The following is a 20,375-nucleotide window of genomic DNA, read 5'->3' on the forward strand; positions in this document are numbered from 1 at the left end:
AAACGACAGAATCAAAGTGATTATTTCTGCTTCCAATCAATAACGTGAATAATTTTGTGAAGTAATGATTGAAAAATCAATCCCGTTATCTATGGGGAGCAGTTTGGACATGAGCACATGATACAATTTCCCAGTCAGATTACCCATCGATTGAACAAGAAATTGCATTGTGTGCATCTAGCATAAAAGTTAGATACCTCAGTAGAATGACGCTACAGAGGCTTCCCCCATCATCTCGAACCCACCGATTTAGCACCGGGACCCTGTAAGCATATGAGACAAACTGTGCCATCCCTGTAACAGTGTGGCCGTACTGTGCATGTTCAAGTATGGTCCACGCCTGCACAGTAGCACGAAGCTGCTCATGCATGGCCTTTTCTACAGGCAGCTTTGTGCTTCTGTACTTGCTCCTGCACACTACGGCTGCGCATTAACACAGTCTGGAGCACCGCCACAAAGAGCAAGAGGGTACCGAAGGACATGGGAAGCCTCTGGACTTTCCTGTGGCAGCTAGGATTTTGAAGGACTCTATGTTTAGGGGACACTGCCAATTTATACGAAATGCTGCCCAATTATGCATTTTGCTGGAGACATACTGCCTAATTATGTATTTTGTGGGGAGCAAATGCTGCCTAATAGGGTTTTTTTTGTTGGGAAAACTTTACCTAATTGTGTTTGGAGAAGAATTGCTGCCTAGGGGTCTGAGCAAACTGTCTCATTTCTGAGTAAATGTAAGCAATGCATGTCAGTCTGTGATACTCAGAGTCATGGGATGGTGCATAAACAACATTTTGTGATAGGTACACCTATGCATTGCAAAGTGTACACTGGCCCTTATATTGATTGGAGCCAACACTCTGCTCAGTATTGTTTGGGATTTTCTTCTTAGGGCCCGTTTCCACTAGCACGAATTCGCATGCAGACAACGCATGCGGATTCGCATAGGCAATACAAGTGGATGGGACTGTTTCCACTTGTCAGTTTTCATTTGCGTTTTTATGTGCAGGATTTTTCTGCACGGTAGACCCTGCAGAATTCGCCTGCGTGTGGAATGCAGGCGAATCGCAGGCAATGTATTTAATAGGGAAATCGCATGCGTTTTTTGCCGCGATTTCGCATTGAAAGTAATGTAAATTGACACAGGCAGTGACATGGTTAAAATCGCATATACCCTGCCTATGTGAAATCGCGGCAAAAAACGCATGCGGAATCGCATTCGCATGCGATTTTGTCAGCGGTGATATGCGGCGATTCCGCACCGCACTAGTGGAAACGGGCCCTTAGGGACTTGCTGCTAATTGTAATGTTTGATGCACTAACTCCTACATTCTGGGATAGCATGCTGCCTAATTGTTATGTGAGGTATTTGCAAAGGTATGCGTTTGTGAACCTGAGGCTCGGCTTGGGTTCTCTTTAAAAGCAGAAGGATTAGCCATACTATGCCAGGGAAAAAAAAACCCACATATATAAAGTAGATAAATACTTGATCTACTTACATAACAAATGTATTGTACTGTCCACATTTTTATTTCAGTGAATTTTATATATTAAAGGGATACTGTAGGGGGGGGGGGTCGGGGGAAAATAAGTTGAACTTACCTGGGGCTTCTAATGGTCCCCCGCAGACATCCTGTGCCCGCACAGCCACTCACCAATGCTCTGGCCCCGCCTCCGGTTCACTTCTGGAATTTCAGACTTTAAAGTCTGAAAACCACTGCGCTTGCATTGCCGTGTCCTCGCTCCCCCTGATGTCACCAGGAGTGTACTGCGCAGACACAGACCATACTGGGCCTTCACAGTACGCTCCTGGTGCCATCAGTGGAATCGAGGACACGGCAACGCAGGCGCAGTGGTTTTCAGACTTTAAAGTCTGAAATTCCAGAAGTGAACCAGAGGCGGGGCCGGAGCATTGGGGAGTGGCTGCGCGGGCACAGGATGTCTGCGGGGGACCATTAGAAGCCTAAGGGTAACTTTAACTCATTTTCCCCCGACCCCCCTACAATATCCCTTTAAATGAAGAGAATTCTGTTCCTGGTGTGAACCATGTTTTTTGCCCACAGTTTGAGGCTAAATACTGATGTCATTTACGCCCTTAACTTTTTTTTCTTTTCTCCTCTAATCGATGAGTCACCACAGCCTTGTTTGTAAACACAAGTAAGCAGAGGATCTGTTTCAGATAGACAGCTAGGCAGGGAAATAAATAATAGATAAAAAGAACCCCCAGCATGCAACTGTTTGGCACGGACTAGGGCCAGTGCTCCTAAAGTATGTGATAACTCCAAACCATAACAGCAGAAAACGTTTTGAAAGTGTTGAATGCAGGATTAGCATCTTTATCACTTAATACACTCAGAACAGTTGCTGTTGAAATTTGATTTTTATGGTAACACACCCGCTTTAAGTTAATTGGTCCCTGCCAAAGCCCATCACACACTTCCAAATGGTTTTTAGAACATAATAGAAATTAGACTGAGCTCCTGTGAGGAACAGTCAGTGATTTCACTACACACTCTGTAAAGAACTGAAAAGGTGTTAAATCTATATAAATGCATACTAATGATTGTTAGGTCTATGAGTGCTCTCATGTTTATGCACATTATCAGGGTTCTGAACCTTTACATTAAGTACACACACACACACACACACACACACACACACACACACACACACACACACACACACACACACACACACACACACACACACACACACACACACACATCAAAGGGGGCAACAGACTCTCACACTTACACAATTAGTGAAAAAATGGGCAATTACGGTACAAAGTCAAGAGAACAACATCACTCCACCAGCTGTAAGACAAATACATACAAAAGAAAAATAGCTCAGTCTGCAGAAGAGATAAGAAAAGGCACATGCTAAAGAAATATAAACACATACTATTTTTTTTTTAAATAATATCTCCTCTGCTCCCCCTCTCTGGTTTCCTGCACGTCCCCCCAGGACATAGTAACTCGATTTTTCAAAAATGGTCGGGTACAGCTGATAGGAACACTGAGGTTGACAGATGTCCTCACGTCTGATAATAAACGACAACCCACTGCATACTTTAGAGCTCGTGCGGGTATCCTCCCATTTGAAATGTGGAATTGGGGGTCATCTCCATCACTTTATCTCCACTCTTTTTGCTTCAAGAACTTTGATAACTGCCCCCCTCTCCCTTGACAAAAATTATTACTTCAGGATCTAGGCCTCAACATGGTATCCCTCTTTTTTATGATCTCATTACTGACCAATTACATAAAGACTATCCCAATTATCTCACTAACTGGGAATCAGAAATCAGATCCACTCTAACTGATGAGGAAAGAAATGTGGTTCTGGAGCTGGCCCATGTGACATCTATTAGTTCAAAATTAAGAGTCTAATTATACGTTACTATCCCGGTGGTATTACACTCCCTATGTTCTCTCTAAATTCGATCTGGAGTCTTCTGATAAGTGCTGGAGGGGATGTGGAAGAGTAGGGAGTTAGGGACACATTTGTACTTATGGTGGAATTGTCCAAAGTTAGCTATATATTGGAATAAGGTGCTGGATTTAAATAAACTGATCACTGACACCACTCTACCTACAGACCCCATGAGTCGTTCTGTTTCACAAAACTAGCTGTAGTATTAAGGGGTACAAGAGGTCCATCGTTCCATTCATCTTAAATGCTGCCAAAGCGGTGAAAGTCACCCCACATTCCCACGATTAAAGAATGGTTTCTTGCAGTCAACTATTATGAAGTATGAAGAGATTACTCATCTCCAGAAGAGAACTTTTGATAAACATATTACCTGGGTCTTATGGACTGACTTCCAATCTAAGGAAACGTACTTGCCTATCATGTCCGCCGTGCAAGAAACTTCTTGATATGTCGCTTCTATCCCGCTATACCCTACCTATTGTGAGTATCCTTACAGTGAAACTGTCGCATATTTCAGCTGCCTCCTGTCACTAAGGCCCCATTCACACTAGAGCGTTTTGCCGCGATTTTGGCACAACGCTCGAACACTAGTGCTTTTTAAAAGCGCTAGTGTAATGAAACTCTATGGGCCTGTTCTTACTTGGGCGATTTGCAGGAATCGCCCATTTTCAGGCGATTTCCCGGCGATCGCGTTTCAGTGCTATACAAGCGCAAAACGCGATCGCGCCAAAGTCGCCGCACCGTCCAGTGATTTTTCAGCCTGAAATAGCGGAAAAATCACTCCTGCAAAACGCTGGTTTTGCAAAGTGCAAGTGTGAATAGAGCCTTAGAGTTTTCTTTCATTTCAAGTTGAATGATGTTGCATGTGGTTTGGCACTTTCAGGCCTACGGCATGTCCTTGTTTTGTCCCATTTACTGTTTTATCTGATTTTGGATAATCTATTATCAAAATCTCTGTCTATGGGTTTATGTGCTTCTATCAAAATAATGATGATGACCCTTCGTTTGTTGCATAAAGTTATTATACAGCTTGATGTTTGTTTCAGTATTCATGCATCTTTCATGAAATGACATGCATGTTTTATAATGTTATTGTCATTGGTTTATGATTGTACAACTAACATGGTATGTTTTCTACTGTTCATGAAACGTGCTTGAATAAAAACTTGCATTATAAGGAAAAAGGCTTCCTGGATTCTCCTACAGCCCACCATTACTGCGCAGGCTCTGTTTAAACCTATCAAACAAAAGCTTGTTGGATAGGTTTAATGTGACCATGCTGCTGGCCACTAAGGAGCACTTGCCTTCCAGACTGGGTGTGCACTAGTAAGGCCTGAGCATGCCCAGTAGGAAGAAGCGCTCGTGCACACACAGTGAGCCTGTAGGTACTCATCCAAGGTCATTGGCCAAGAGTGGAAGAGGGCCTGTACTGGAATGGTGGGCTCTATGAGGGTCCGGCAAGTTTTTGCATTATCCAGAGGCTTCCAACTGCTGAAGTACACCCCACTACAGGTTTGCTATAACCCTTTGCATTCCATTGCTTGCTGACAGGCATGGGAAGTGACCAGTTCATCAGAACTTATTTCATGGTAAACTGGCAACACTCTGAAACACTGCTGTACTTTGGGAGAGTAATGTCCTCTGTTTTACCAACAGGTGGTTGTCTATTTGTTTTTTCAGTACAGGCTGTGATACAGGCCACTGTGCGCATGCATTACGGAGCATAAAGCATTAATGCTATGCTAGAAGAAAAATACTGAGAGCTTGCAATGAAAATACACAGTGCTGAGCTGTCAAAGCCAAATTTACGAGCAGAGAATGTATATGGACGCATCTGTGAGGAGGAAACATATTAGCAGTAGGCCAAGGAATTTCCAACTCAGTGGACTGCTGAAGTGCAGTGAGCAGTCTAACTTGCAAATCAGCTTCACCGGAAAGGGGTTAGTTGGGGATAGCAAATTAATGGACAGCTAAGGTAGCTACTAGTTAACTGAATCAGATGCAAGAAGCTGTGAATTGCCAATCTCCAGTGGGTGGGGATTATTAGCATTTGCAAAATTTCTTGATCCTCACTGTTGATGAGTAAGGGAACAATGATGGAGTCCCTTGAATAAACACTAATCTGTGGACATAAACATAAAACATATCTAGAGTTAACCAAGGTATCAACATTATAAAAGGCCTATTTTTTTCTGTGGTAAGGTAAACAAAGAACAATGGGGCTCAATTATCAGGAGACTTGGTCAAGTTGATCCTCCATGTGTATTGCTCGCTGACGTGCCAGTGCGTGCGCATGGGGGGGGGGGGCATGTGTATGAGGCTTAAGTAAAGAGTAAGGTAAAGGTACTTCAAATAGTAAGGGGCTATTCCTGCCTTTAAGCTCCTCGGAGAATGAAAGTGCTTTTGTTAAATCTGACAGTTTGTGCCTTTATCCCAATCAGTAGCTGATACCCCCTTTTACATGAGAAATAGAATGATTTTCACAAACAGACCATCAGGGGGCGCTGTGTGACCGATTTTGTGCTGAAACCACTCCCACTAGAGGCTCTGAATACCGCGGTACTCCTGGCAAACTGCCACAATGTAACAATGTTCACAGACAGGAAATGGCTGTTTAGAGCTGTCTAACAGCCAGAACAGCTAGAAACAGCTACATAACATGCCCACAGTAACAATGTCACCATGTAATACATGTCAGAATGTGAATCTGGGAGAGGAAAGATTTTACAATGAGCAAACACTGACTAAATCATTTATACATAATTATGGTAAAAATGAAGCACCTTTTTTATTACATTATTTTCACTGGAGTTCCTCTTTAAGGTGCGTACACACTTCCAACAAGTGCACAACATGCCCCTGACCAACCGCACGACCTGTATGTACACACATCTAGATAGCAAAATGACTAAGGCTAGATTCACAGTGGGACGTTGCGTTTTGATGCCACGTTAAAGTCGCACCGCAAGCTTACAACGCAACGCGCCCAAAAAGTGGCAACGCAGCATTACCGTCGCATACAGCAGATACAGTAAAAAATACAGGCAATGAAAAGTATGCTTCCAAGTCATTACTGAGCATGTGCAAACAGTCTAACGCAGCTAATAACGTGTATAACGCACTGCATGCAGTACTTTTACTTAACGTGCAGCGTTAGACACCAACGCAACGTGTGCACTGTGAACAGGGCATTGATTTTTCATTGCAGTGAGTTATTCTGCGTTAAATGCTGTTTTAACGCGCAACTTTAACGTCCCACTGTGAACTTAGCCTAACTCATTTTCAAACAGCGCACGCAAGCGGAATGACGGACTACACATTCAAATCAAAGTACAAGTCGTTCAAACAGCTTGTACACACCCATCAACTGCACAATATCTGACCAACAGTCGTGTGAGTAGATCCGACATTTGGATCAGGCAAACTGCCTACTATCAGTTGCTCATCTTGTTGTTTGTACACGTACACATGCCTGATTGTCGTCCAACAGACTTAAAGGGAACCTAATCTGAGAGGGATATGGATGTTTCCTCTTAAACAATACCAGTTGCTTGTCAGTCCTGCTGATCTCTTTAGCTGCAGTGGTGGCTGAATCACACACCTGAAACAAGCATGCAGCTGATCCAGTCTGACTTCAGTCAGAGCACCTGACCTGCATGCTTATTCAGGGGCTGTGGCTTAAAGCATTAGAGACACAGGATCAGCAGGAGTGTCAGGAAACTGGTATTTTAAAAGGAAAAAAAAAAACATATCCTTCTCAGTTTAGGTTCCCTTTAAGTCAGACCACGATCAGGCAGTTTGGTTGAGCATGTGTATGGGCCTTTAGCAGTACTGTGCAATGCTTTGTTCATCTATAATTGTATATACCTACAAATGGGTATTCAGATACAAGCAGCTAATGCAGACTCACTACGACTTGCCTACACATCAAGAGGTGTGGAGAGTGATAAGAAGGGTTCCGCTAAGTGCATATCTGTCCACATACATTTACTATAGGTGCTAAGGAGTTTGACGAGAGCAGCCGATAGTATTAACTTTGGTAATTTTATACTACTGATATTAAACTATCAATCGAGTACTGATCACATCAAACTCTTCTCCTAACCTCCTCTATAACACTAACCCTCATTATGCTGTTACATGTAACCACCACGTGGTCCCTCTCTCTGCACCGATATCCCCAAATTGTTGACATGGGACATCTTTTCACTATGCAAGTTGAAAATGAAAAAATCTTCTGAGCACAGCTGTAGAAAAGGGTATGTAAGGAATTGTGTTTGTGAGGGGAACTCATCCAAAGTTCAGGTCTAAAGGGGCCCATACACCTAATGATTTTCCCGCCGATACTGGCCGACTCGATCACAGTGATCGAATCGGCTGTGAAATCGCCGCGCACACCGCTGACAGAACAATCCATTTCCGTCCGAAATAGATCGTTCCCGTCGATCCGTCCGTGCAGAAGATTTTTCTCGATCGCCGGCGGGTCGGGAGTGCGTCGATACATTACCTGTTCCGGCAGGTGCGAGTCCCCTGGTCCCCGCTGTCTTCTTTCCGCGTTGGGTTCCGGACTGGCTGCAGCTAGACCGAACTTCCTGTCCCGGCAGGAAGTTTAAACAGTAGAGCGCCCTCTACTGTTTAAACTTCCCCTGGACAGGAAGTTCAGTAGCTGCAGGAACGGTCTGGAGCCCGGAGCGGAGAAGATAGCGGGGATCAGGGGACTCGCGCCGGCTGGAACAGGTAATGTATGCAGGGGGGGGGAGGGGTTGCGGCAGCGCCACAGATTGTGATCGGTTTCAGGCTGAAATCGATTCACAATCTGTTTGCAGTAAAGGTGGCCATACGATCCCTCTCTGATCAGATTCGATCAGAGAGGGATCTATCTGTTGGTCGAATCTGATGGCAAATCGACCAGTGTATAACCGCCACCTTAAGTGTCCATTATACACTGCAGCACTCCACAGTTCCAATTTTAGAAGAACTCCACAGAGAGTCTATCCCAAATGGATCTGGAGTAAAGAAGCCCCCACTGCAACTATTGCATAGACTTACTACAGCAGAATTGAGTTAAACGAACCCTGTTATAAATCTATATTATTTGAGTGGGACTACTGTAATGAATTTTTTTTTTTTACAACACGGCTTTATCTATGAATTCAACAACGAGGGCTATATACACAGTAGACTCCTGTTACCTGAAACAAACATTCATGCTTGATCTGAGTGATAAGTCTGTAAAAAGTGTTCCTTATCCTCTGCAACTGACATTACTCAGATGAACAGTAAGGGCCACACTTGGGCGATTTATATGAAACAAGAGATGAGTGTGGTTGGCACCAGATGCTAACTGACAGTGAACTCCACGTGCACGCTCCTTCAGCCACCGTGCTCACCTTTCAGATGTATTAAATCCACAAGGTTCTTGCAGGAACACACCCCTATCGTCTGATATGCATAGTGATTGGCGTTGCTATAGACGCTCGCCGTGACGTCTAGCCATCGTAGCGCGGATTGGCTGCCTATCCTAGGCTTTGGATAGGCTCGTCGTTCCTGAGCGCCGATTGGTTCATTAAGTCACGTAACCCTGGAGGCGGGCGGGCAGCTACCCGGAAGCGTATGCGGACGCTGTAACTGGCGGTGCGTTACCAATCTATTATGCACAGACGAGGGTGTGTGGTGAGTAATTATATGCAATATGTATATTGACTGCTTTGCCCAATAATGATTGATACCGCTTGTGCCTTTGAGAAAGCGGTAGTAGCCGCAAATCGGCTGTCAGGCCGGTACCTCCACCCTTCATTTATCTGGTTTGTTATGCCTACGTGATCGCAATAAACCTTAAGGGCCCGTTTCCACTAGAGCGAATCCGCATGCGTTATTTGCATGCGTTGTCCGCATGCGGATTCGCATAACCAATGCAAGTGGATGGCCCTGTTTCCACTTGTCAGTTTTCTTCAGCGTTTTTCTGTGCAGGATTTTTCTGCACGCCAGAGTCCGCAGAATTCGCATGCGTGTGGAATGCAGGCGAATCGCAGGCAATGTATTTAATAGGGAAATCACAAGCATTTTTTCCCGGGATTTCGCGTGCGATTTCGCTTTGAAAGTAATGTAAATTGACACAGGCAGTGACATGGTTAAAATCGCATATACCCTGCCTATGCGAAATCGCGGCAAAAAAGGCATGCGGAATCGCATCCGCATGCGATTTCGTCAGCGGTGATATGTGGCAATTCCGCACCGCAATAGTGGAAATAAGCCCTAATAGCAGCACTGATGCTCCATCACATTCTTTTCTCTACCTTGTGGACTTGGGTGATTACTGGGCAGTGGGCATTCACCGCTAATCGCCGGCAATCACTAGCACTTTTTAAAGCGCTAGTGCAATGTTAACTATATGGCAATGATCTCACTGGCACGATCGCTGGCAATTCACGATTAGTGGTAAACACAAATGTACTACATGCATAATTTTTTGTGAATTTTAGAGTGAGCGCAATTGCAATGCTAAAAAAGCGCTGGTCGATGACTCAAAAACTGTGAAAGTGTACAGTGAAAAATACACAACTGCTGCGTAAAAAAAAAAATGCAGTGACAAAACGCTAATCACTAGCATTCTGCAATTGGAAGCTTGAAAGAGCCCTAAGGCCTGGAATCCACTAGCAGTGCTTTTCTACGTCTTTTGTACGCGCTTGTGATTTGAAAAGCTGTTGCTAATGTAATGCTATGGGTGTGCTCCCACTTGAGCAATGTGATTTTTTTTTTAAAATCCCCCATATCCTTACATTAGCAAGAGCTTTTCAAATCAGATTAGAAAAGTGCTGCTAGTGGGTCTCAGGCCTTACTGCCCACAGCCTCGTGATGCTTTCCCCATTCCCTCACCACAGGATGTTGTTCATCTGAATTAAACATCAGTTCCTGTACAGATTTCTGGGTAGAAACAAGAGTTTTGGATAATGAAAGTAAAATAATAGTCATTTGCTATACATAATAGCACACGGTGTGGTTGGCAAACTGTTTAATCATATGTTCAATGTATGGTTAGATTGTGCAGCTATCTGGTACTTGTAACAGCATCTCCTGGTAATTTGGCATTATTGAGCTTGGAGAAAAAGTGGCCTGCTAGGATCATTTTACCTGCTATTGAGCTGCAGGGCCTGCTGTCTTGCAATCTCTTTGCTGAGGGTGCGTGTTCATACGAGTCTCTGGCAGCCGCCAGCACTAGTGACCTGAAGGTGGTTTGATCCTGTCTTCATGTCTGACTGCCTTCTACGTCTGCACTGTGCTTCCACCACAATCCCCAAAACATTTTCTTTAATCTTGGATAGTGTAAAAAGAGATTACAGTACAGCATTTTTGGAAAATAAACTGCAGTTTGTGCTTCCATTTGGAAGCATTTCAATCATAAACAGCAAACAAATCTTTCCACGGAAAACAGTGCCATACTGGGCTCTATCTGCTGTTTGCTGGAGATTCACCATTAAAGGGAACTTGAAGGGAGAGGAATCCGGAGGCTGCCATCTTAATTCCCTTAAAAACAATGCAAGCTGCCTGACTTCTGTGCTAATGCTTCTAAAGGTGCGTACCTCTTGACTTCGCCTACAATGTCGCCCTACAGAATCCTGTAGGGGGATATCGCTGGCCGGCCTGTACAGATGCATGGCAGCTATATAGCTGACAGCGCATTCTGTTGCTATGCGGGGGTGTAGAGACAATGAAGTGGCAAGTGCGTGATGGGGGAGCGGCGGTCTGGCCGTCGCGGGGTGAGTTGATCTGCCACGCAGACCACTTACAGGTTGGGGGTTGGCGGTTGTTGTACACAAGCCTTACTATTGGCGGAGGCGGTGGATCAGTCATCACTGGCCGCCTTAGTCAGGTGTGTTTATGGGCTTTAATCCTTTGAGTCACTGGCCCGGAATGAGCATACAGATCAGATGCTTTGACGCCGGTCTGACTCCACAGGCTGCATGCTTGAAGCAGGTGTGCAACAAAAACATTTAAAAGACTAAAGTTCAATATGACAGCCTGGCTACTGGCATGGTTTATATGGGAACAAAGATGGCCCTCTCGTTGTTCCTTTCACTTCAGGTACCCTTAAAAAGGTATGGAGAGGAAGGATAAGCCTTTGTTTGCTAATCAAAGCATGGAATCCTCAGATTGACAGCTACACGGAACTCCTCAACTTTCTTTGATCCAGATGTGACACATTGCTGTTTATTGATAGTCGTGAAAGGAAATCAAATTTTCACTTTACATTTGGGGAGGGAACAGCGTCCGGGGGTCCGTCAAGCACTGTGACATCAAAAGATGTTACCACATGCACCCATTTGAGCCAGAGTCGGATTATTCACCAGGCAACACAAGCAGTTGCTTTGATCTATTGAAAGGTCAGGGGCCCGTCAGCCCCAATAAAGATTTATTGCCCCTGTTGATGTAACACTTTATGGTCCGTTAAAAACAGTCTTCAGGAATGCTCTCCATAACATATATAAGAAGACACCAGGCTGGGGTCTGGAATGACTAATGTTATTTGTGTGATCTCTGTACAGCGTTCTCCACTAATAAAAATGTCTTGACACATTGTAATAGTTTGACACACTGTGGCATTACCCGGCAGCAAAAAAGATGCAATTTGCAGAGTGTGAGCAGAGAGGCGCAAAGTATATATTACAGGGGGAAGGGGGGGGGGGGGATTTCCCCCAGACCTTTCATTCAGTGATTTAGGGCTGGTCTGGTGTATTCAGATTTGTTGTTGTAAGGCAATGTGAAACACTAGGCTAGCTGATAAAAGTGCAACTAGAGGGCAGGCAAGCTGGTAAATATACACAGCATGATGCAGAGCTTGCCTGGAGGGTCTGTGGGCAAAAATCTGTCTGGTCTCTGCCCATTGTTATAATGACTGCATGTGTGGATAAGGTGTTAAACAAGTTGAAAAGTTTTTGACAGTCCCTAGACTCCAGGATGACTGCTTTCTGACTTGTGCAAGAAATTGACAGGCAAGTAGCCTCTGTGTGATGTGGGACTGCAATACAGAGAAGCTCTCTGCTCCATCTCAGGCTATTCTCAATTTCTCTCCAGTCTCCAATCCTTCTCTCTTGGCTAGTGCGCGCCAAATTGCAATAGCAATCGCTAGCAATTTGAGTGCAATTTTGTGAAGCGGTTTTCTGACCGATTTTTGAATAAATTGCTCCAAAAAAAAAAAAAAAAAAAAAAAAAAAAAAAAAAAAAAAAAAAAAAAGCTACATGCAGCATGCTTGCGATTTTGAAAAAAAAAAAATCACAATGCTGCTGTGAGAACACCCTCATAGGGTATCATTAGCCAAGCGCTTTTCAAATTGCTCTTGGTGTGCACCAGCCCTCTCTCATTCACCTTTGTTTCCCTCTTCTCCTAGTGCTGGCTGGCTGTGTCTTCTTGTTATACAGGAAAGCTAAATAAAAGTGCAATCCTGGTGAGGCAAATATCTTCTTCCCTCTCTTTCAGCTTTTCTCTCCTCACCGTTTCTCCCCTTCTCTGCATAATGGCTCAGACACACTAGAAGCACTTTTCTGAGCGACTTTTACCGCGATCGCGAATTTACCATGATTTTAAAGTAAGTCAATACCAGTGTTTTTTTAAAAAGCTATCAGAAAGCTCGGATGTCTAAAAGCGCTCAGAAAATTGCTTATAGTGTGTCTGAGCCCTTAGTATTTGTACGCTGCGGGTGAGTTGGGCGCTGGGAGCGCCGAATGACTGCTCTTCCTGCTGCCACTAAACTCCCCGGCGGCGTTAAATACTATTCCCCCTCCAAGTCGTCGCAACTCTGAGGGAGGTGTAATTTGGGGTACGGCGATCACTGGAGCCCCGAATTTCCCTTACGCACCCCACACAGCATAGTATTGCTTCTATGGTACTCCTGGTTTGGGTAACCGGTGCTGAGCGCCGTGCACCAAAACCACCTGCTTTGCCTGCTCTCTCCTCTCTCCAATCTTGCTATTAGAAAACATAATCTAGAGTGGGCCATACATGCATCAATTGTTACAGGCAGATTCTTTCACTATGATCGAATCATAATGTCTTTTCCACCTGTCAGTACTGAGTATGGATGTGGCCTATAGGGTTTCATACTATAGTGAAGTGGGTTGTGTGCAGGCAGTGATGCACTGCCACTGACCACCAAAAAGGCATGGATTTTAAAGGGGCCGGGGGGGGGGGGGGGGGGGAGAGAATTGGAGTGAAAACAATGATGGAAGGAGGGGTACAGAAACTTCGGAAATTAGCATTAGTGATGCAGGGATCATGGTGCCAGAAGGGAGGTCAGTAAAGATGTGTTACGTGACTAAAGGAGATGGTTTGGTAAAGAGGGAGGGGATATCCTAGATGGAAGAGGGGCATATTTGAGGGATTAGTAGAGATGGTGGGGAAGGGGAGGACATAAGTGTGTGTGTGTGTGTGTGTGTGCGGGGGGGGGGGGGGGGAAATGAGCCTTGGGGAAATAAAGTGGCCATACATCTGTTGACATCTGGCTACCTATACTGGGGGGGGGGGGGGGGGGTGGCAGCTGGCTATATATACTGGGGGGGTCATCTGGCTACCTAAAGTGGAGGGGGGGGGGGGGGCAGTTGGCTACCTATACTGGAAGAACATCTGGGTACCTTTACTGGGATGTTGTCTTGCTATCTATTCGGGGGGCTGGTGACATCTGGCTACTACCTATAGTAGGGGGACATCCAACTACCTATACTGCAGGGACATCCGGTCACCTATACTGGGGGGCATCCTTTCAACAGGGTGGCTGAGGAGGGGGAACCCAAATTTATTGCTCTGTTTGGGGCCCTGTGTGGTCTTAATCTGGCTCTGATTTGAGCCCTTGTGATTGAGATTTTACTAGCATTCCCAATCGTTCCATTCAACTGATTTCAGCCGAAAATTAATTGAAAAATAGATCAGGCAGACATGTTGCAGGACTGATTCTCTTACAATTTGCTAAAATTATTGAATTAGTAGTTCGAACTGGGCAAAATATCCAGTATTGCATGGGCACTCTTGCAGTTATGGTTTAGCCACTAATAATGCTCCATAGTGCTGAACCTGAAGTTTCAGGTTGATCAGACTTTATGATACTTTCCAAGGAAGAGTTAGAACAGCGGCTCTGAAGGTCTGTACACGTGCTAGGTGCAACTCAACCAAGGTGGCTGCCTTCGCTGAGAATTGAGCATGTGTACAGAGGTCACCCAAGTTCATTTAAAGTTACGGAATGCCGAATATTTAAACGTCAGCGACCCACAAACACAATGATTTTCTCCTTCATACCACTTCCACTAGAAGTCACTCCAACATGAGCCATCCCTCCTTCCCCCTCCACAGCGACAGTTACATTGCTCTGCTATAGTAGAGGAAGGAGTCGGGGCACTAGTATGGTTGAGGTGGCCCACCGGGAAACCTCATAGGGAAGTTCTGGTGATTGGGTGCTATATCAACAGTTCTCCAATGACAGCACTTCCTAGAAATTTTTGGTTTCAGATAGATAGTAGTAATAACCACACTTTCACTATTCAGCCAAATAAAAAGCTTTTTAGAGGTTGCTGTGATTGGAGAACTTTTCACCATGCGGTTTCTCAGTGGCTCACCTCAACCATACTAACTCCAGCATCTTTACAATGCTCAGCCCCTGAACTGTTGACAGTCAAGTTTTCATCCCTTCAGGACATAACAGTCTGTGCATGCACCTGATATTCCATTCAAGATGAAAGTTTTAAAGTCCAAATATAAAAGTCCTCTACCCTACTGCCATAATAAAAAAAAAAATAATAAACACCTTACACCGCAAGTGTTGTAGCATCTTTCTTCTGGCTGTTATGTGTGGCCCGCATGGACATAAGTACTGGGACCAGATCTACAAACATGGGTGTCTATGCAATATCTAGGTCTAGGGAAAGTTGCATTGCATATATCACACCTAGGCAAAAAAGGTTTCTTGGAAATGCAGCAGTGCAGGTTAACTTTTAAGACACGGTTATGGAACACCTTTGGGTGTTAGTATGGCTGAGGTGACCCAGTGGGAGACCTCATAGGGAAATTCTGCTAACGCGATGAGTTGCTACTTTAACAAGCATTGCGATTCGCTGAACCGTAAACATTTTAGAGGTTGCTGTCATTGGAGAACAATTGAAAAATGAATCAATCACGTTAGCAGAATTTTCCGCTGGCATACATTTAAAGAGAATCTGAAGCGAATAAAATTTGCCATTTTTACCTTGTATTTTGCTTCAGAAGTCTCAGCAGAGGTAAACCGCCATGTCCTTGCCGCAAAACGAGGGGTTTAGACCCCCCAAATCACTGGGCAAACATCCACAACCATCTTGGTTGTGGATTGTGCTGCCCTGAGAGGAAGAGCCTTCAGCTGCAGCTCTGCCTCTACTGATGTCAATCGCCGTGCGGATCTCCGCCTCTCCCCGACCCTTTCTGTGAAGGAAGAGTGAGGGGGTGGGGAGAGGCGGCGATCAGTGGCAATTGAAAGAGGCAGAGCTTTCTGCGGTAGCTGTGCCTCTTTCAGGAAGTGCTGTCTGAATTGACCCCTGGAAATTTGGGGGGGGGGGGGTGGGGGGGGGGGGGCTAAAGCCTTCGTTTTGCGGCAGGGACGTGGCAGTTTACCTCTACTGAGACTTCTGACGTGAAATACAAGGTAAAAATGGAAAATTTTATTCGCTTCAGAGTCTCTTTCAAAAGGGTGCAGCTGTAACTTTGGCACCAAGGATAACTGCTAGCAGAATATCAGTAAAATTACCGATATTCTACTATTAGGCAATGGGTAAAATGATTGCAGAACATCAGTTATTTTTACTATAGCTAAACCAATCCCCATTGTCCCTTGAACACCCCCCCCCCCCCCCCATCAATGCTTCAAGGGGCACTATGGCGAAAAACTGTACAATTTAAAATGTGTAAACATATACATATAAGAAGTACATTTTTTCCAGAGTAAAATGGGCCATAAATTTATTTTCTCCTCTGTTGCTGTCACTTACAGTAGGTAGTAGAAATCTGACAGAAGTGACAGGTTTTGGACTAATTCATATCTTCATAAGTGATTCTCAGGGATCTGTTTATTTTTAAAAGTACTTAGTGAATGGCAGTTGCTCTGTCCAACTGCCAAAAAACTGTGTAGCGAGCAGGGAGGCTTGCCAGCATCGTTGTTTAAATCCTTTTTAGGGAATATCTTTAGGGCTCGTTCCCACTTTGGCGAATCCGCATGCGTCCAACGCATGCGGATTCGCACATGTAATGTGAGTGGATGGGGCTGTTTCCACTCCTGCGGTGGCGTTGTGCGTTTTTTGTTGCGGAGAAAAAACGCACAAAAGAGGCAACGATTTCGCCTGCGTCGGGAATCCGTGCGAATTGCCGCGAATGTATTTAATAGTAAAAACGCATGTGTTTTTTACATGCGTTTTTACCCGCGATTCGCGTGCGATTTCGCACCTTTTCCAATGTTATTTTGCCCTGGCAGTGTCATGGTTAATTTCGCATGGCACCCTGCCATGCGAAATCGCGGGTAAAAACGCATGCAGAAACGCATCCGCATGCGTTTTTACAAGCGTTGGAATGCCGGCGAATCGCATCGCAACAGTGGAAACAGGCCCTTATAAAGAATAAAAGCCTTGCTGAGAATCACTTACGAAGAGATGGACTAGTCCAAAACCTGTCACTTCTGTCAGATTTCTACTGCCTACTGTAAGTGACAGCAACATAGGAGAAAAGTAATTTATGGCTCATTTTACTCTGGAAAAAAACATACTTCTTATTTGTATATGTTTGCACATATTTAAAATTTTAGAATTTTTCTCCATAGTGCCCCTTTAATCCTAACTGACCCAAATGACCATACCCCCTGGCCGCCGCTATAGCCACAATTAGCTATGCTGCTCCCCCCCCCCCCCCACCCCCCGGGTCACATCAGCTATACTAGCGTCACCCTTTGTGGGGTAATATAAACAGAAAAACTCCCACTTCAGCTATGGTATATTACAACTGGACTATTGTAATCTGTCAACTATTACATTGTGCAGAACTTTCATTTTCAAATGCCAATATTAAGGAAGAGTAATGATGACAGAAAAGGATTGGTGCAATTTAAAACCACTTGCCGACCGCGCACTCATACCACGCGTCGGCAAAGTGGCAGCTGCAGGACCAGCGACGCAGTATTGCGTCGCCAGCTGCAGGCTGATTAATCAGGAAGCAGCCGCTCGGGCGGGGGGCTCCGTGAATAGCCTGCGGGCCGCCGATGGCGGCTCGCAGGCTAAATGTAAACACAAGCGGAAATAATCCGCTTTGTTTACATTGTACGGCGCTGCTGCGCAGCAGCGCCGTAAGGCAGATCGGCGATCCCCGGCCAATCAGCGGCCGGGGATCGCCGCCATGTGACAGGGGACGTCCTGTCACTGGCTGCACAGGACGGATAGCGTCCTGTGCAGCCCTGATCTCCGGGGGGGGGGGGGGGGGGGAGCAGGTGGGAGCAGGTAGGAGAGGGAGGGGGGGAATTTCGCCGCGGAGGGGGGCTTTGAGGTGCCCCCCCCCGCCAGCCACATGCAGGCAGGAGAGATCGGACCCCCCCAGCACATCATCCCCCTAGTGGGGAAAAAAGGGGGGTGATCTGATCTCTCTGCCTGCTACATGATCTGTGCTGGGGGCTGCAGAGCCCACCCAGCACAGATCACTCAACACAGCGCTGGTCCTTAAGGGGGGGTAAAAGGTGGGTCCTCAAGTGGTTAAAGAGACTCTGTAACAAAAATTGCATCCTGTTTTTTATCATCCTACAAGTTCCAAAAGCTATTCTAATGTGTTCTGGCTTACTGCAGCACTTTGTACTATCACAGTCTCTGTAATAAATCAATGTATCTTTCCCTTGTCAGACTTGTCAGCCTGTGTCTGGAAGGCTGCCAAGTTCTTCAGTGTTGTGGTTCTGCTATGCACTCCCCCCTCAGGGGGGAAAGAAACACACAAATGATCTCTTGAGATTCAAAAGGAATGCTGTATACAGCCTGCTTGTGTATGGATGTATTTTCTATGTGTGGACATACTGTACATCAACCTACTTCCTGTTTTGGTGGCCATTTTGTTTGTTTATAAACAAACTTTTTAAAACTGTTTTTAACCACCTTTAATGCGGCGGGGAGCGGCGAAATTGTGACAGAGGGTAATAGGAGATGTCCCCTAACGCACTGGTATGTTTACTTTTGTGCGATTTTAACAATACAGATTCTCTTTAAAGCAGGGCCATATGTCTTTTATTCTAGAGGTGTGGTGGGTGCGTAATTAGCCTCAAAACATTTGCCATGGATGGTCTCTCATCTCAAAAGGTTGGGAGAAATACCTGCATAATGAAAGCATGTTTTTTCCATGTATATAGTACAAGTTACACACTGTAACAAAGTTTTTGAAACATCAACACAGAGTTGTTACAATATTTTCATAATGCTTCCTTCATCCAGATAAAACTTCAGACTACAATGTTATACAAATACAGGTTTTAACAGAAAGATGTGCAGTGGCATAGTGGATAGCACTCTTGCCTTGCAGTGCTGGATTCCAGGCAGGGCACTATCTGCTAGGAGTTTGTATGTTCTACCTGTGTCTGAGTGGGTTTCCTCCACACATCCCCAAAAACATACAGATAGGTCAATTGGCTTCCCCCTAATGCTGGATACACACGGTGCGTTCACGCACTCGATTTCCCGCTCGATTCGTTTATTTCCAACATGTCCGATTTGGATTTCGATGGATCGTTAGATCGATTCACATGCAAAGTATGCCAAATCGACCTAACGATCCATCGAAATCCAAATCGGACATGTTGGAAATAAACGAATCGACGGGAATCAAGCGGGAAATCGAGTGCGCAAACGCACCGTGTGTATCCAGCATAAAACTGTCCCTAGAATACAATAGTCATATTACTATGGTAGTGATTAGATTGGGAGCCTCTATGAGGGGCAGTTACATGACCAGACTACTGTATATACTCTGTACAGTGCTGTGGAAGATGTTGGTGCTATATAAATAAACTGATTTTTAAACATCAAGGGAAAATAAAAACTTACAATTTCTATAAGGATGGGGACAGGGTCAGACATCACTGACAGTCATGTTCTGTGTAGTAAAAAACTTTTTTTTATATACAGTACATCGGTTGGTACTTGTATTTTATTTTTATATTTTTGAAACTTTTGTGAAAAGCAGAAAGTGCCTCACTAACCTAAACTCAAGGCTGCTGAATACCGACAGAAGCCAAGAAAACGACACCTTGCGGCGCTAGGACCCGGCAGCCGACCATTTAAACTCCATAAAAAAAAACAATGAAGAAAGCAAGCTGTAAAGTGTGGGGACCCCCTGCTAGCCCCCCACAGAGGGAAACCCGGGTGCCCCACGGCAGACTGCAGCAGAGCTGTGGACGTCCAGCCACATAGCGCAGAAAGTTTTCCTCCCTCCCCCTTCCCTGTGCGGAAAACGTGGCAGGGTCTCCCCTCCTCCTACCTGTGCTCAGATTGTCATTAATCTTCAGCGGGACCCTCAGGATGTAGACCAGGAAGAGCATGAAGAAGAACCACACTGTCCACAAGTAGGTCCAGGACCAGACCATGCACGACTTGAGCTGTTCCAGGAAGCCTGTCCCAGCTTCAGCCATATTTTATGTGCGAGCTGCTCTCTGCTGCCCCAAGCACTGCGTGTGTGTGCAGCCTGGGAGGACTCATTGCAGCCAATCCTCGGAGAAAGGTACCTTCCCTCCCCCCACTACAAGGCAAGAAGACACAGCAGCCAATGGACAGGTCTGCTGCTGCATCCAAAACTCACTCTCTGGATATTCCGGGGATCTTCCAGCTTCTCCTTGTCGTGCTGTACAGACTGCAGCTTTCTCTGCACGCCTATTACTGGTGGGCAAATAGGAGAGGGAAGGAAGGGGGATTACACTTCT

At 45.2% G+C, this 20,375-nt stretch overlaps 1 protein-coding gene across 2 annotated transcripts in view; it reads right to left on the reverse strand.

The window, feature by feature from the left end:
• The window catches only part of LOC137563688 (suppressor of tumorigenicity 7 protein homolog), a 186,661-nt gene extending 166,525 nt beyond the window's left edge, over positions 1–20,136 (reverse strand). Inside the window, exon 1 of one of the 2 annotated variants that reach the window (XM_068276445.1) lies at positions 19,937–20,136. In XM_068276445.1, the coding sequence (XP_068132546.1) occupies positions 19,937–20,087 (151 nt within the window). In that variant the 5' untranslated portion in view covers positions 20,088–20,136. The remainder of the gene's footprint in view (positions 1–19,936) is intronic. The other variant, XM_068276443.1, reaches the window with a different exon arrangement.
• Between the last annotated feature and the right edge of the window lie 239 nt (positions 20,137–20,375).

Source organism: Hyperolius riggenbachi, chromosome 3 (genome assembly GCF_040937935.1).
Source record: "Hyperolius riggenbachi isolate aHypRig1 chromosome 3, aHypRig1.pri, whole genome shotgun sequence".
Taxonomy (NCBI): domain Eukaryota; kingdom Metazoa; phylum Chordata; class Amphibia; order Anura; family Hyperoliidae; genus Hyperolius; species Hyperolius riggenbachi.